At 43.5% G+C, this 17,203-nt stretch overlaps 1 protein-coding gene across 1 annotated transcript in view; it reads left to right on the forward strand.

Annotated features, from left to right (window-relative positions):
* The window catches only part of PRDM6 (PR/SET domain 6), a 99,088-nt gene that overhangs the window by 65,336 nt on the left and 16,549 nt on the right, over positions 1-17,203 (forward strand). Inside the window, exons 4-6 of the mRNA XM_053923449.1 lie at positions 293-420; positions 3,873-3,997; positions 15,148-15,490. Of these exons, the coding sequence (XP_053779424.1) occupies positions 293-420; positions 3,873-3,997; positions 15,148-15,490 (596 nt within the window). The remainder of the gene's footprint in view (positions 1-292; positions 421-3,872; positions 3,998-15,147; positions 15,491-17,203) is intronic.

The raw sequence follows: 17,203 nt of genomic DNA on the forward strand, positions 1-17,203 counted from the left end.
TTGTCAAAGTAGGTTAAATATTCTTTGGGAAACATGATCACTCACATCCTTGAGATACCACAAATATGTTTAATACAGGGAAGATTGGCTTGATAAGAAAAGTGTGATTGACTTGCGTCACCAAAAAATATTTTCCTGTTATTCTGGTTGAGTTTCCACAAGCATCAATGAGCGCTAGAAAACCTAAGGACAATAAATTTTTGCAGCCGACACATAGAGACACCAAGGGAAGCAGGGAAAATGATTGCTGATGATTCATTCTAACTACTTGACCTTCTGACCTCTTCTCTAGATATATGACCAAGATGGGACACTACAGCACTTTATTGATGGTGGGGAACCTAGTAAGTCAAGCTGGATGAGGTATATCCGATGTGCAAGGCACTGCGGAGAACAGAATCTAACAGTAGTTCAGTACAGGTAAAGTATATCTCAATTTACCATTTACGAAGCTGAAGCCCTTGGGCCTGCGTGCGCCAATTCCAGCTTTCTGCTAGCTTTGAAACAGTTCTGAGGAATTTTTGCAGGAGCTCTGCAAGGACTGGCAGAAATTGTTTTGCTAGGTTTCTGAAATCTCCTTCGTTCTTGCAACCATAATTTCATGAGAATTCAGCAATAAAGACCCTAGTAGAAGGCCTCTTTCCCTCAGTGCATACGGTAAAGTTATTTCTACATCCTCACCAGAATGAGCCCAGCAAGCCCACTGTCTTGGGCCGAGTGCCCCGGCAGAAGTGTGCACACCCCAGATTCAGCCCAGGCCATCCAGGCCTTCTCCCAGGAGGAACAGCTCCTTTGCACAAAGGCCTGGGAAACCAAAGACTCTCAGCCTTCTCAGGGCTACTTTTCCAAAACCGTTATGCTCCGCAGCAAGATCTGAGCCAGAGTAACCTCTCATGATCCCTAGAAAGGTGCCAGCGCACTGGGCTTTGGTCCTTGGACGATTCAGAATGATTCAGGAGATGAGGTGGTTCCAGAGCCTGGGGAAGCCTCCGGTTTCCTGAGAGGCTGGAGCAAAGCCCAAAGACAAGGTGGAGCCACCCCCATTTCTCAGAGTCCCATAGGGAGGCCTCTGGGGGCTGAGAAGCAGGTGCTCGGCCACATCTGCTCAGTGCACCTGTTGGTCAAGCTTTTCCATTTAGTGCTAAAGAAGGCTGGAGTGGAGGCAAGAGGGCAGAAACAGATCACATAGGGAGAAAAGCCCTACCACTAAGCCTTCTTTTCTCAAAAATCCCTCGAAAACATGTGCCATATAAATATATGACCTCAGTTATAAACAGCCATGCTCCCTTTAGAATCAGAAGCAACTGTTTAGCTTTATTAGGCACCATTGACACATCAAAGCAGGAGGCCCTGTGCTCGGCAACTTGGAGTCCTGCCTGTGGCTATTTATTTTCCTTTCCTCTTTTTTTTTTTTTTTTTTAAACGAAGCCTTACAAAAAAAGAGAATGAGCTTTATTCCCCTTATAGGTTAAAGGCTGCACAAATCTGGCTTGCTCTCTGAAGGTCTCCAGCTCCAGAGGAACTTACTTGGGCAGCATGGGGCTTCACTGCCTTGGTTTCCGATGCAGTTATATGTCATGAAATCAAGGTTCAAATGAACGTGTGCACGACGGTGTTTGGTTACACTGCTGTGTACAGGCCTGTACTCACCTTTATTGCAGCCGCGTGTCCGCCAATAAGTTTTTTATGAAACTTGGAGCTAGAGAATTAGTAAAGATTGTGCTTGTGCATTCAGCAAGAGACAGTTGGGCTGGTTCTGGCACCCAGGGAGCTCTTGAGGCCAAGTCTGAATCTGGGCAAACGAGAAACCCCTAAGAGGAAGGTGGGCACGAGTAAGCCCTTACCTATCTGTCAATATTAAGTGAATTTTATAGCTCTCCTTTCATGATGGGGCTTAAACTTCAAGTTCTCTCTGCCGATCTGTTTTTGATTAGTTCAGATCTTTATAAAATGAACTACGAAAACACAATTTAAAAAACTGGCATCCATCACCAGTGACTACGTCCAAGAGTAAGAAAATAGAAAAGTTGGACCCTGAAGAGCCAGCCTAATTTTTATTGTACATGAATGTCCTCTTCACAAAAAGTCAGCTGGTTTAGATTCATTCTGTTATGATTTGTAATATCTAAATGGAATTTTCTTCAAAGCGCCCTTGATTGATTGACCCTTAGCTGAACGTTTTGTTTTTATTTTGAGGCTGACAATAATGTTTGTTGGCATGTGCTCTGCTTCAACTGTGTTGGGACGCCATGAAGCTATCTTTATGAGTCATCCAACCACAATACTAAATACATGTCAGCAAAGGAAATATTATCTGAAAAGGGAAAAATCCCTTTGATGTGCTTCAACATGCAGAGATTTCTGCGAGTTTTGGAAGCTCTGCCCGCTTGTAAGGAACGGTGTACGCTTACACTTTTTTTTTCCCCCTTTCGGCCTACTCCGTGCCTCAGAAGACCACCCATTGCTTGAAAACAGTTCTGCTCTTTCAGCGGCAAAGTGTGTCATTTGGTTTTAGCACATTCATTTGCCGGGCGCTGTGTTTATATTAAGGGAAGCCAAACCGAGAGATGAAATGTTACAAGGGTGAAGTACAAAGTAGACTCAATTTTTCTCAAGTTAGGAGATGCCAGTGATTTATAGCTCGACTCCAATTTTGATTTTTTTTTTTTATGTAGCAGTGGAAAGAATTAATAAAATGCGCAGCTCTCAGGGATGCAGAGGGAGGAAGGGTAGTGGGGTCCGGACGACTGGCTGGAGTTTTTGTCAGATATTCATAGAATGTTGGGAAAAAACATTCTGCTTAGCTAGCAGTGCCCTCGTGAGACAGAATGGCAGCAAGTAAGGAAAATAACAAGATAAATGAAATTTTTGCAGCTGCAAGTAAAATATTGAGAATCTGCACTTTTTTATTGATCTTTATGATCCTATTGCCAAGAGCCACTTTGTGGTGACAAAATATGTTGACAAGTGCATGTCTCACTGCCATGAAAAATGTGGTGAAGGATTCGCCTCCTGTCTGCAGTGTTGTAGGAGGAACAAATTGCCTTGCTACAGCCAGTTCCTTACAGAAAGGCGAAATTTAAGGCCCACCAACCCTAAACACTTTTATCTTGGACTTGAGGCTAATATTTGTAGCCATTCTTCATTGAGAAAACTAGTTGCGGTCTCATTTTTTTTTAATCTGTAGATTTTTCTTTACAGTACCAAAGCTGTTATGAAAGAAGGTTTATTTCTGGGTACTTTCGCTCTGTCATCGCAGAGTGTAATCTTTTAGCCACAGTCAAGTGTTCCTCTTGTAGTTAACCGAATTGCCATCCAGTTCACATGAGGGGTTTCCCTTCTCCTGTACCAAACTTTAGAAGGAAGACAATGGGGAAGATTTTTATTGTTCTCAATTCTTATATCACAGAGCTGTTTAATTTTATTACAAATTTGAGAATTCCCAATGCCAAGGTGCAAGAAGATACGTAATACTTTTCCTTCAAGTGAGAAATCCATAGTATTAATTTATATACAAGGATGAGGCATCAGTGTCTGCAGTTTGCCAAGAGGGAGAATTTTCTCATCAGTGTGAGGTGGGATTTTTTTTTTTTAATGAACTCTTCCGTTCTGCTGTCTCCTGGGCCAAATATCTCTCTCTGCAGCCAAGACACGCTAGGAAGGGACACTGTGGAAATAAACTGTGAACTCTTTATCCTGCTGGGTCCCAGGCTGTAATGGGTTTCTGGGAACGATAAGGTGGGTGTCGATTTTATTACAAACAGAAATTGTATAGGCGGAGCTGGGCAGAACTTTTGGGGGGCAATAAAAATGTGGATGGGGCGCTTGAGTCCTACGTGTTACTAAGCTGGGTTTTCTTTTGTTTTGAATAGGTCGAATATATTCTACCGAGCCTGTATAGATATTCCCAGGGGCACCGAGCTTCTGGTGTGGTACAATGACAGCTATACGTCTTTCTTTGGGATCCCCTTACAATGCATTGCCCAGGATGAAAACTGTAAGAATTTATTTTAGCTCTGCATTTATATCTCAAAAGCCCTATTTTAAAGCTCACTTTTTTAAGCATGTTGTTTGAACCTCCTGAAATGCGTTCCCTCTGCCATATAACACACATGCGCTCAAGTCTGTTCCATCATTTTATTTTCCCTGTATGTCCTTTACTTTTTCACAGGGTATCTTGACTTGTACGGGGCAATCCTTCCTCACCTGTTGACAGTGCCAAAACCTCTATCAGAGTTTTAAATAATCACCAGCGGCAACGTTAAGGCAGCTGGTGTTTACTGTGTGGCTGTTGTGTGTCTGGTTCTGTGCTTGCCACCTTACAAGGGTGCGAGGGCAGTGTAAGATAGGACTTCTGCTCTGAAGGGCCGTGCACTTCCACTGCAGCCCTACTACGTGCAGAAGTGAGAGGGTGAGAAAACAGTGCCCTTTCATTGGGAGCAACCCCTGCAGTCCACAGGGCCTGCTTCCTCCCAAGTAGCCGCTGCCCCGAGAAACGGTAGTAAAAACAGTGGACGTGTCACTGAGGAACTCGTGTCTCTCTAAATTTCTTAGCCTGAATAAATCCTGTAATTTTAATCTGTCTCTCTTACCAGGGCAGCCAGTGTCTTCTAAAAAATAATCTAACATCTAGGCAAACGCAGACTTGCAGCAGTTTTCACTTAAACTTTATACTTTTGTTCTATCAGTTCTTCGGAGAGTATTTTCAGGGGATTTTCAGTATTTGGAAGAGAATTAGGTAATTCTGATGTGCTTCGGTGAGAGACACTGGTTTCAACGGTGCCGTTTTTTCTTGTCATAAAGTTGACTACTCTGTGAACTGACCATTTGGGATTATGCTCCAGAAAAGGAAGCTGAGGGAACAGATCTATTTAAGAAACCTTATTTTGAAAAAAAAAGGTTTTATGTTACTTTATCCTTCTCTACTTAAATTTCTCTGTCACACACACAAACTCCAATAAAAAATGTTCATATTACTACTGAACAAAATGCTGATGATCAGGTATTTGTTTTCCACATTGCTTTTATTTTCTTCGTGAAAAATAGAATCCTCAAAAGACCTGTTACTATCGACTTTCCTTTTTTACTTTACTCTAACCCCAAACCAATCTCAAATCAAAACATGAATCTTTGGACATACTGCACATTCCTCTGACTTCCCAAGTTTCCATCAGAAAGTTTTTAGAGGCAGATGCGGACATGGGGCAGTGTGCTCTCTCTTCCCCGAATGCTCCATGCCCCAGCTTCCCTAAAACTAGCTCTAGGTCCACGGATGGAAAAACATCACACTATCAGCCCGCACCCCACCCCCAATCTGCTGACATGGGCCTGTCTGTCCATAGAACCTTGACATAAGCTCACCTTCTGAAATACGGAACTCCATCCAAAAGGATGCCGGAAGTCTTTTAATAAAAGCTGCTACAAACTCTGAAGATGTCGTTACAGTGTGTGTGTTGAGGATTATCAGGGAATAAACATAGCAAAGCCTAGAGTTCTGAAGTACATAGCACAGAGTCCAACAAGCCATTCATTCGCTCATTCATTCGCTCATTCATTTATTCACTGCTCAGATATATATTGAACACCTACTACACGCCAGTGGTTTTCCTAGGTGCTACAAATACAGCAGAGAACAAAACAGACAAAAATTTTTTGCTTCATGGAGCTTACCTTCCTGTGGAGGGATACAGATTATCAACAAATACGTGAGTAAATAAATAGCTTGTCAGGTGGTGGTAAGTTGCAGAGATAACAAAACAGAGAAGACGTAAGGCATGCCAGGAGCTGGGAATCACAGTTTTAGAGAGTGATCAGGGTAGTTGCTACTAGATGTGTGACCTTTGGGATAAGATGTAAAGAGGAGAAAGTTATTTGGGAGAAGAATGTTCCAGGCAGGCTGTCTAGAAGTGCAGAGGTCCTGAGAAAGGAATGTTCCTGGCTCTTTGGAAGCGCATCACAGAGCCTGGCACAGGTGTTTGGGAATGAGTGAGATGGGAAGACATTAACTTAGATATGGGGGCGGGGAGGGTCTTATAGGGCCCAGGAGGCCGCTGTCAGGACCCTGTCTTTTACTCTGTGTGGGCTGGGTACAAGGGGGCTAGTGTTGAGTTTTGAGCAGAAGAGTGACATGATCTGGCTATAGTTGTAGCAGGATGGCGCTGGCTCCTGAGCAGAGACAGTAAGGGGTGAGGGTAGAGCAGGGAACCCAGGTAGAGGCTCTTGCAGGAATCCAGGAGAGAGATGATGATAGTTTGGACCAGTGTAGATGTGGTAGAGGTGGTGAGAAGTGGTTGGATTCTGGGTATATTTTCTAAGTAAAGTCAACAGCACTTGCTGACACACTGGATGCTGAGTGACAGAGAAGGGAGTCAAAGGTATCTCCACGCCTTTGGTCTGAGCGACTGGAAGGATGCAATGGCTGTTTACTGAGTTATGAGTCAGAAAGAGAAACTGCCGTGAAATGACAACTTAGAGAATGCAGCTCTCACTGTTGACACGGATCTTTGGGGCAGAGTCACACATCTATGGCATTCTGCTTCATGGCATTGTTACAGGGTGACAAGGATGTAGGGCTGGGCTGGGGGATTCCTGGGTGCTGTTCACAGCCACCTGAAAGTGGATGTCTAAGAGTGTACCACCTGGTCTTCAAATTCAGTGCCAGAATGCCATCAAAAAGTGTGCTTTTTGGATACACCATATGCTTTGCTTTTCAGTCCTTCTCGTAGAGTCCAGCCCACATAAAGTGTAGCTGATTAGAGTATTGAATGAACTCTACTGGGGTATATGTTATATCATTTAGCACCTGAAATCCTTGGAAGAAAATTCACAAAGCCACAGCATCTTAAAGTATTGTGGATTCGGTAGGTAAACTAAGCAGCCCTTTTGGGTTGAGTTCAGAGTTCTGAGGATGGAGGGAAGTTTAAAAGAATTAAGTTACTGACTAAAATGCTCAACAGTGACAATCTGCCTCCCCTCTAAGGGTATTATGGGAATTTTATTTCAGTTCCTGTCTCAAAGTCATATATCTGTCATGTGACTGGCCACCCAAGAAACCAGCAGAAAGCTTCATCAGATAGTGTGGGGGAAATAGATATATGACTTTGACTCTAACTCTGAGATGCATTCTCATTCTGTGTGATTCACGGAGAGACCTGGGGATGCTTATAATGAGGATCCCTTATTTTGTACTGAGAAAATACTCTGTGTGGTTTAAAAGCACAAATGTGTGAAAGGGCATGGACAGATAATTTAACAGAAAACCTTCCACAGGCTTGAGTAATTTAAATCATCTCAACTGGATTAGCAATTCTAAGACAATTTTTATCCTACTGAGCTAGCCACAAAATAAATTAGGAACCGTAAAAAAAAGCTTCTTGAGATCAAAGATTTACTTGACAAAATGCCTCCACAGAGCCTCTGTATAGTTCAGTGCACACAGTAAACAATTAATAAATGCTCGCTGGATAAATATTGAGAATCTTATTGCCATTAAATATTGGGGGGTTTTAGCCAGATTTTTCTTTGTTGATGAAATTGATACTTGGCCAAAGATGTTAAAGGAAAACATGATTTTACTTAGTGAATATTTTACTCAGTGAATGATTTTACTTATTAAACACTTTCATTTATACAAATATCATTTTCTTCCCATGATTCTTGCAACATCAGAAGTACACATTTCCTGTTGAGTGTGTGCGGTGGGTTCAGGCTCCAGTGACCGCCCCCCTCTGGCAGTGGCCGAAGAGCCTTGGGGCACACACTGTGCCCGCTCTGCCCTGCTGGACACGCCACTGGAAGCTGCCTGGCCTCAAAGAGAAGGCAGCGTTTCACACAGGCATTTGGGTTCTGGAACCAATTCCTGAATTCCTATTTTCTTTTAAAAAGCCATCATTTTCACTGTAATAGAGCTCCAAAGAGAGAGCCACTCCATCCACTGTGGGCCTTTCAGAAGAGCCAAAGGGTTCCCCTTGTCAACAGATTGCATCCCCAAGAAGGAGCAGGCTCCCCAAAGCTTCAGTGGGGGATTAGCTCCTGCAGAGTGTAAAGACCATGGTGTATTCATATTCATTTCAGAGGAAATGTTTTTAAAAAACCTGGGAGTAAATGTCAAACAAGTCTTCCTGCTGCGTGTTCTGCCTTGGCCTGTGAAGCTGAGGTAGCAGAATGTGAAACTTGAGGGCCGAGCAGGAGTTTCTGAGCGGGAGTGACCTCTGCCTCCGGGAGGCCTGCCTTTTTCTTTTGATTTTAAAGAGCAGAAAGTAAAAAGGGGCACCTCTGTGTAGTGCACTATCCATTCAGTAATGAAAAACTCAGCCCAGGGGTAAAGAAGGCCCTACTTGAGCCTTATATCCATGAACATTGAGGGGATTACATGTACATTCCAACAAGAACATCTGCGTGCAGGGCTCTATGGGAAGCATTGCGATGAGGTACAGACACACAGGCCCTGTCCTCCAGGAACTCAGCCTAGGAGAAGGCACATAAGCCCACAACTACAATGCAGCACCCCGTGCCTGTGCCAGGTGCAATGCCCTAGCAGTGAGCCTGAGCTGGGGCGAGGCTGTGAAGCTGAGGATCGATGCAGTCAGCAGCAGTCAGGGTTCCAAGCCCCTGTGTACACTGGGATGCTGGGATTGGACTCCTTACATGAATCCAGGAACTGGAAGTTACATTTTGTCCCTGAATGAGAACTAGGAAAATGCTAACCTCAAGAAGGAACTGTCCTGCTTGAGCCATTCGATGAAAACAGAATGTTACACTCTATGAAGCAGCCCTCTCTATGGAATGGTGTGGGCTTGATTTTGTTCTACCTACCAGGTATGGAAACCCTGGGCCTGGGAACTAATATAAAAATTGGTCCAGAAGTGGAGGAACCTGTAAGATCCTGGAAGAAGCAAAGGAGAAATCACCCATTGGGGTCTCTCTGGGTCTGTGTGGGACTCCAACAGAAGCTCACTCACTGATAATGTGTTCGCAGAGAGAAAGGACAAAGACACAGGGACACTGCTGTCATGAGAGATTTGACCTCTGGGTTCTGCGTTGTGCTGCCTAGGTCTCAACCTTGGCACACGGTTCCAAGTTCCTGGTAGTGTAGGTGTTGACAGCTCTCAGGTGAGATTGTCTCCAGAAATTACCTTTAGCTTAAGAGCCTCTTTAACTTGCTCATGCGCTCTTCCCCTGGAGCCTGTGTCTACTGATGGTCAGTGTAGCAGGTGTTGCGGACTGGCTCCCTTGCCCCAGAGCAGGGCAGCTCTGGAGGACCTTCTCAGCCCCAGACCTATTAATCTCCTTCTCAACTGATCCTCTCGCCTCACTCCCCAGGTGTGGATTCAGGAGCACTTCCCAGCAAACCTCCTACACACAAAACTCCCGATCTCCATTTCAGAGTCGGCTTCCTAGGGACCCTGACTTAAAAGGGGCGCTCTCAGGCTTCTATTTCCAGTCCAGGCCTCTCCACTGAGCCCCAGACTCCTATCCATCTGTCTACACATCTTCACTTGCATGTGTTACAGGCGTCTCAAACGTGTAAAACTGAAACCATTCTGCGCACTCGCACCGCCAGCCTCTCCCCCAGTTCAGTAACTCTCACTCCCATTCATCCAGCTGCTTTTTCTAGAAACCACGGCACCTTGCTCTTCCCCACCCTTCTGCCCCATCAGTGATCAAGTCCTGCTGGGTGTATATTCTTAAATGCATTTTTTTCCCACATCTGCTCCTACCGGCCTGGTCAGCATTGCCACAGCTCGGCCCGGACCTCTGCAGTAGCCTCCTGAATGTCACATTTTCCCTCCGTTAGCATCAGAGCAGCCAAGTGCAGTTTCATTGATTTGCTACTTTTGTTGTTTCAGCTTACTCACTTGTTTTGTTAATAGGTAGTTTGGTTCCACAGATCAAAGCCCAGAAAGGACTACTGAGTTACATAATTCTCCTTCCAAGAGGTAGTCAGCTGACAGATTCTTAGACGTCCTTCAGACATATTTTTTTGACCATTTAAGCACCAAGCGTATTCTCCCATTCTTTCTCTAGCTCCCACGGCATCTCCTCCCCGTGTTATACAAATAGCAGCGTACTATATGCATTGTTTTGCACCTGGCTTTTTCATTTAACAATAGAGAATGATGCTACATTTAAAACATGACTCTTCTCACACCTTAGCTTAAATTCTTTTTCTGGCTTGCAATTACTCTCATAATAAATCTCCAGTTCTTTAATATGATAGCCTTTGGGCCACATACAGTCTTTAGAAATATTTTGCAAGGCTCAAATAATGTTTTACAAAATCGGAACCAAACAGCATTCAACTGCCCGTGCCCTGTTCTATTTGCCGCAGACTGTATGTGTCTGCACATACATGCTCTATTTTAGGGACTTGCCTCCCACCCCCTATTTCTGTTGTCTGCCCTGCTCCCATAGGCACTGGCGATGGTGCTGCCTTCTTTTCCAGCTCCGGCTGCAGCCCCTCTCCCCTTCTTTTTCTGACCACAGTAGCTTCCTCTCGGCTTCTTCAGAGCTCTGAGCACCTCCTCACCTCAGCACGACTCACAGACTCTACAGCATAGCTGCCAGTGTTTCCTCTCCTTGCATTGCCTTCTCCTCTCTCCACACCCCTGTCTGACCCGTGTACCCTTCAGGACTCACACTCAAGGCCGCTGCCTGAGGGAAGCCATCCCTCACACCCTCGTTTAGCTATCCTGGACACATGTGTCCCTGCACCCCTTCTCGCTCATGGCACATTTCGCACTTGTATCAACTGTTGGGTTGTCAATCTAAAATTCATATATTTTCTACATTCACACTTTCTGATCCTGGAAGAAACCTTACCATGAATGGTGACTTACAATTAATGATACGACTTGCCATTACTGGAATTTTAGAGTTGATGAAGCCGAGTAAATATTGACTTGTAAAAACCGTTGTTTGCTGTCCGCCTCTCTCACTAGAGTTTAAGGGGCACAAGGGCAGGGCCGTGGCTTTCTTGTTCCCTCTGCACCCGCGGCCCTGCAGACGGCAGGCACGTAAGGGGCGCTCAGAAACTACTTGTGGGTTGAATGAAGGGACAGGGGAGTGGAGCAGAACTTTGTTTTGTAGATCCTGAGTTTGCCTCTCCATGTTTTAATTTCCCAGGATTTGATGAGTTTATGTTCATCCTTACTGTATCTTTTAGGGCTTTAAGAGCTTGCCCACTTCCCTTAATCTTTGTTTTGTAGACTGAAGAGATTTTACTAGCTCAGTATGTCTTCAGGTAGAAACCACTTCATCTCTTTGATCATTTAGTCATCTCTGGGCCTTTGAGTTATCTGGACTGTCTTGAATTGGGATGAGATTGTGTTTTCTGAATTGAGTTCCTATTTTCTTTCTGATAATTCCCTGTATTTTGGTAATGCTTTTGATCGTTGTTATAACTCAGGCTGGTATTTAGAAAGAATAATCTTCTGAATCCTTTAGGTCCTGCTTTAAAAAATTATACTTTGTAGACCTCTGGAGTTTCATGGAAGTGTGCTGGAGCTCTGCAGGACAGTTTAGAGAGCAAAAAAATTACTTATTCCTATCCTTTTTTTTCTCTGTAAATTATATGCTCATTTTATTCAGTGGGATTGAATTTATTTACAACTATAATAAAGAATCATGCCAGAGTAGAATGCAGAGAGCAGGCCTTGCTACCTGTATCTCAAAAAATAAAAGTTACGTTAGTATTGAGGTGTCCCAGAGAAGAAGTAGTAAGACAGAAAATAATCTCATTCCAACCGTCCCAACTCTTACTGCCTAAATACTACCGTTACTACCACTAACTCAGCTCCCACATATCCTAGATTATTATAAAAAGTGGCCTCAGTTTTTCTTTATTACCATTTTGACATTAATTATTAAACCTAACAAAAATTCACTGGCCCACAAATTCTTTAGTTTAATATAAAGGTTTCGTGGCCATAAAATTTTTGAGAATTAACTTATTAGGTCACTTTCCAGGAGCATAAGTAAGATGCCAGAATTTATAATCTATACTTAGAGTATTATTCCCCCCCCCCCCCCCCCCCCCCGCCCCAAGAAGCATCCTAGCCCTCTTCCCCACAGTGGAGCTTCTGGCTGGATTTCCTGCTCTCATGCATGTTGATGACATCTTCAGTCCACGGTCCTCCCCCGTGCCTGCCTTCCTGCTAATGCGGCATTTCCCTGTCTGCACGAGCTTAGCGTTGCCTGAAAACTTGCGGGTTTCCCTGTGCTTTGTCTGTTCCGGATTAGTTATGAATGGGCTAAACAAGATGAGTTTCACCCTGATCTCTGACAATCCTACCATTTTTATTTTTTATTAAAAAAGTGCCAAAATATAATAAGACATTCCTCCTTATCTTTCAATAAATAGTCTGTGTGAAATCAAAGATTTTTTTGGAAAAATGATATTTTGCAGACCTGGAGTTCCATGGAAGTGTGCTGAGTTTGAAAGTCTAAAATGTGTAGACAAATTTCATCTTCATTCTATACTTTTGCCCCAGAAATTGAAATTATATATAAATATTTATATATAAAAATACATATGTACATAAACCTGTATATATGTATGTGTATCAGTGTATATATGTATATATGATATATATGTTCATGTGAGATGTACTAGCTGTAAAATGTCCTTTTAGTGTTTGAAATGCAGCTGTGAGCCGAGACCATCTATGAGTGTGGTCAGGAAAGAATCTCTGGGAGTCAAAAAGCTGAAGCTTCTAGCTCGGCAGTGTGTGCCCTTAACTGAATGCGTGACCCTTGGCAAGTAATTGGACCTTCTTAGGCTTAAGTTGTTTTTATTTATAATAATAAGAGAGAGTAGGATTATATCACTGATTCTCAACCCCAATTATACATTAGAAGCACTTGGGGAACTTTAAAGAAATGAGGATGCCTAGAATCTACCAAGTGATTCTGATTAAATTTTTTTAATCCTCACCTGAGAACATGTTCATTTATTTTAGAGAGAAAGAGAAAGGGGGAGGGAGAAAGAGTGAGAAACATCGATGTGAGAGAAATATCGATTGGTTGCCTCCCTTTTACGCCCTGACTGTGGATTGAACCCGCAACTCAGGTGTGTGCCCTGACCTGGAATTGAACTGCAACTTCTGGTGCATGGGACAGTGCTCCAACCAACTGAGCCACCTGGCCAGGGCCTGATATAATTTTTTAAAAATCTCTCTTGTGAGTCTCAGGTGCAGTCAGGGTCAAGAACTGCCAACAGGAAAACTCTAGGCTCTTTCCAGGCCTCTGAGTCTCTTGATTTATTTTTTCTTCTCAGGATGAGATGGAACATGCCCACAGAGTATATTATAGACTGAGCTATTTCTTTGGTTGGGTTTGTCTGCTTACATGTGATGGACAGAATGCTCTGAGTTGAAGAGTCCTCAGTGGCAGCACATCACCCCTCTGTGTCCCCACACTTGGTGTCTCCTTGTCCGCTCAGGCACAGAGCCTCCTCGCAGTCATGGGCCTCTACCATTCTCTCTCCTAGTTGACCATGTTGAGTCTTCATGCTGTGTAGGGACCTCAGCAGTTGTCTGTGGCTGAAAAGGATAAGAGCCCCCAGTTCATGTGTTTCCTTCCATGTGGCCTTGAACTAATAACGGCCAACAGCCATGGGTTACTTCCCATCACCAATCTCTTTGCCAATCAATGTTTTCAAATTTTTGGGTCTCTAATTTCCTCCTTTTGACCACCATAAAGTCTTTAATCTTTTTGATCCCTGAAATAACCAATAAACATACTTATTGACACAGTAGGTACTGTAAAAATGAGAATAATAGTTTTTAAGAATATTAGGTTCTCATCACTTCTGAACCTGTGGATTGATCAGTGAATACATGATATGTATTATTAACATAGGAACAACATAGTAACATATAAAAAAAGAAAAATGAATTTCAAGTATATTTGGTTCCTTCTATAATAATAAGATTTGGCTATTGTTAATCATAGGCCCTGTGAAGAATATTTTCATCATCTCATTTGAACCTCATAAAAGGGAGTCTAGGAAGCCAGGGCTCACAGAGCTCAACATTTATGAGTGGTAACCATGGCATTTACTAAATATTCCCTATGCATTATCTCACTCAACCTTTTGGGTGACTGTTTTACATTTTACCAAGGACTAAATGTAGATGTCAGTGTTCTATACTTGTGCACAGTTACACAGCCAGCAAATAGTGGAGTTAAAACCTAGGCCAATTCAACCAAAACACCATGATGCTATTACTTTTAGGATTATTACTATCCCTGTCTTCATTTTACAGATGGGGAAAGTAAGGCACAGAGAGACTAACTAACTTGCCTGAGATCACCCAGTTAATAAAAGGCAGAGTTGGGATTTGAACCTAGGTCTTTCCGATTGCAAAGTCCAAGTTCTAAGCACCTTAGCTCATTGCCTCCCATTCTGACTCTATCCATGGCACCCTGTCTAAGTCATGCCTCACTCAAGCCTTCCCTGAACATTGATTTTTTTTTCTTGCTATTTCTGCTCAGAAACAGTCTGCATCTATTCGCTAGGCCTGAAGTCTTTTGTTTATTTATTCCTTTGGACTTTAAAGGTCCTTCGAGGTCTTGCCCTCCCCACCCCCTGCCTTATTCCCACAGTGTCGAGAACCCGTGGCCCTGCTCGGCCGGCCTGTCTCGCTCACTCTCACCAGCGTGCCAGACTTCTGTCTGCAGATGTCTTCTTTAGTTTCCTTCATCTTTTCAGCCAGTTTTTCTCAAATACCTGTGCTGTGCTGGCAAGGTCTGGTGGAAGGCCTGAATCTATCTTCCCTGCACTGCTCAAGGCCACCCTCTCTGGGCAGACCCTGTGTTCCCTTCCCGTCTCTTGCTGTGCCTCCCATCTGAACTCCCTCCAAACCCAGGGTGCAGCCTCCTTACGGAGTCCTAATGTCTCAAGTCAAAAGGGAACTCTGTGAGGGCCAAGACCATGTATGAGCAATCCTGAGCATTTAGTAGTTGTAAGTTGTAATAACAGTGCTTCCCCCTCAAATCAAATTGTCTGCTATTATGTTCATTCTGAGTCCAGAAAAACAAAGTTTCAAAATGTTGATTTAGAAGAAATTTTTTTAATGTGCATGTTATTGTGTTTATTTTAAGGGCCAATAAAACTGATCTTCTGAAACTCTGTTGTTCTCCCAGTAAATGTCCCCTCCACGGTAATGGAAGCCATGTGTAGACAGGACGCCCTGCAGCCCTTCAGCAAGAGCAGCAAACTCTCCCCAGCCACTCAGCAGCGCTCCGTCGTTTTCCCACAGACTCCGTGCAGCAGGAACTTCTCTCTGCTGGATAAATCTGGGCCCATGGAATCGGGATATAACCAAATCAGCGTGAAAAACCAGCGAGTCCTTGCGAGCCCGACTTCCACGAGCCAGCTGCACTCGGAGTTCAGTGACTGGCATCTTTGGAAATGCGGGCAGTGCTTTAAGACTTTCACGCAGAGGATCCTGTTACAGATGCACGTGTGCACACAGAACCCCGACAGGTAACCCCAGCTCTTCCTGCTCGCGGTATGTTTGCTTAGTGAGACCCACTGTTGCCTTCCCGACAGGTTCCATCACCTCCTCCAGCCACCCCCTGCGGCACGCCCTGTGATCAGAGGTGTCTGCATTCTGGAAGGTCGTAGTCGTGCCTTTCTTGTTTAGAAGGGCTGCACGAACAGTGGTTATCAAGAGGGATCTGCTCTTGCTTTCCAGACAGTTCTGTCCAAGCCGAACGGGGAGCAAGTAGAAGGAATAGTTGTGAATCTCATAGATGAGAAAATGAGGTCAGGATCATTAGAATCCTCTCTGTCTTCCGAAGATAATATAGCCGGCTGCTCTGCTGCTGTCACAGTCGTTCCAGGGTTCACCTCCGGTGTGCCGTGGGATGAACTTAATTAAGTACTAAGAGGTAATGAATTGGAATTTTTTGCTTAGTACTATTTTTCTTCAGAGCATGCGAACCCATAAATCCTGCAAAGCTGTCAAAAGGAAATACCTACTCTGCTAGTGATGTGGAGGAAAACAGATGCCACTTATTCAATAAACTAATATCCACACAGAAGAAAAATGTTGACTAGATACCTCAGAGTCAAAGTTGGTTTGAAAGTTTGTCAATAAAGAATTTTATGGCCGTGAACTGAGGATGAAATTTAGCTGAACAAGTGAATTAAAATTTCAGGTACTCTGACGAGTGCCATAGTAGATATAATGGAACTATTATTTATGAATCAAAACTGGTTTATTGGACAGTCTTGATAGCTGGGAGCGCCAAAGACAAAAATCAAATTAATTCAAAAAGAAAGGGTTGTGTTTTATCTCTTCTTCACAGCGTGTGAAAATTTGATTAAACCCCAAATATCTAAGAATAGCATTGAAAATGCACTTTGAATAGAAAAGCAGAAAATACTTTTCAGAAGCAGGAAAAAAGAGTAGGAAGCAAGACCTGAATTATTTTCTTAATTTGGCCACTGGATTTACCTTAAGCCAATTGGTTGCCCTTGCCTTTGTAATGTCTGCCCTCCCAGCTGTGCAGGCTGCGATAGTATGCTAGGAACCCAGCACGGGGAGTGGGGGTGTGGTAGACAGGGCGTGGATGGATGTTTCCTAAAATAATAATAACCTATTTTAGGGACCATGTGCACGTTTACCTGTGTACGTGTCTGTGTTTGTGCCATTCGAGGAGCATTGCTGTAACTAATTAATGTGTAAACATTGGCTTTAGGGCTGCTAAGGCAGCTGTGTCTTTACAATCTTTTACTTTCAGTAGGAGAGCCCCCACCCACACCCCAGTGAAAATCAGTACTGCTGGCCTTAGAGGGGCCACAAAAGTTCTGAAGATACTTCCTTCACACAGAAAGGACTTTTTCCTGAAAGTTTGCCGTCCTTGCAAGTATACATGTAGCCACAAGATATATTTATTCAAGGTTTGCAAAGCATTTTAGTAGTTTAGCAGTAACAAGATGTACTAAATCCTGTTATTATAAACTTACTTTTTAAATTGAGTGAGTTCAAGTGGATAGATTTGTTACTTGCACAGATTTGTTGTTGTCATAGTAACTGAACGGGCAAGGTAAAATGAAATGATAGTTGAAAGTTTCTGGATTTCAAAGCTTAGCTTTGAGTATAATTCCACGCTGAATGTCACATAAAGCAATGAAAATACATCATGGCAAAGAGGAAGATACCCAAACAGACTGATCAGACTGACCCCAGTC

This window comes from Desmodus rotundus, chromosome 1 (genome assembly GCF_022682495.2).
Source record: "Desmodus rotundus isolate HL8 chromosome 1, HLdesRot8A.1, whole genome shotgun sequence".
NCBI classification, from domain to species: domain Eukaryota; kingdom Metazoa; phylum Chordata; class Mammalia; order Chiroptera; family Phyllostomidae; genus Desmodus; species Desmodus rotundus.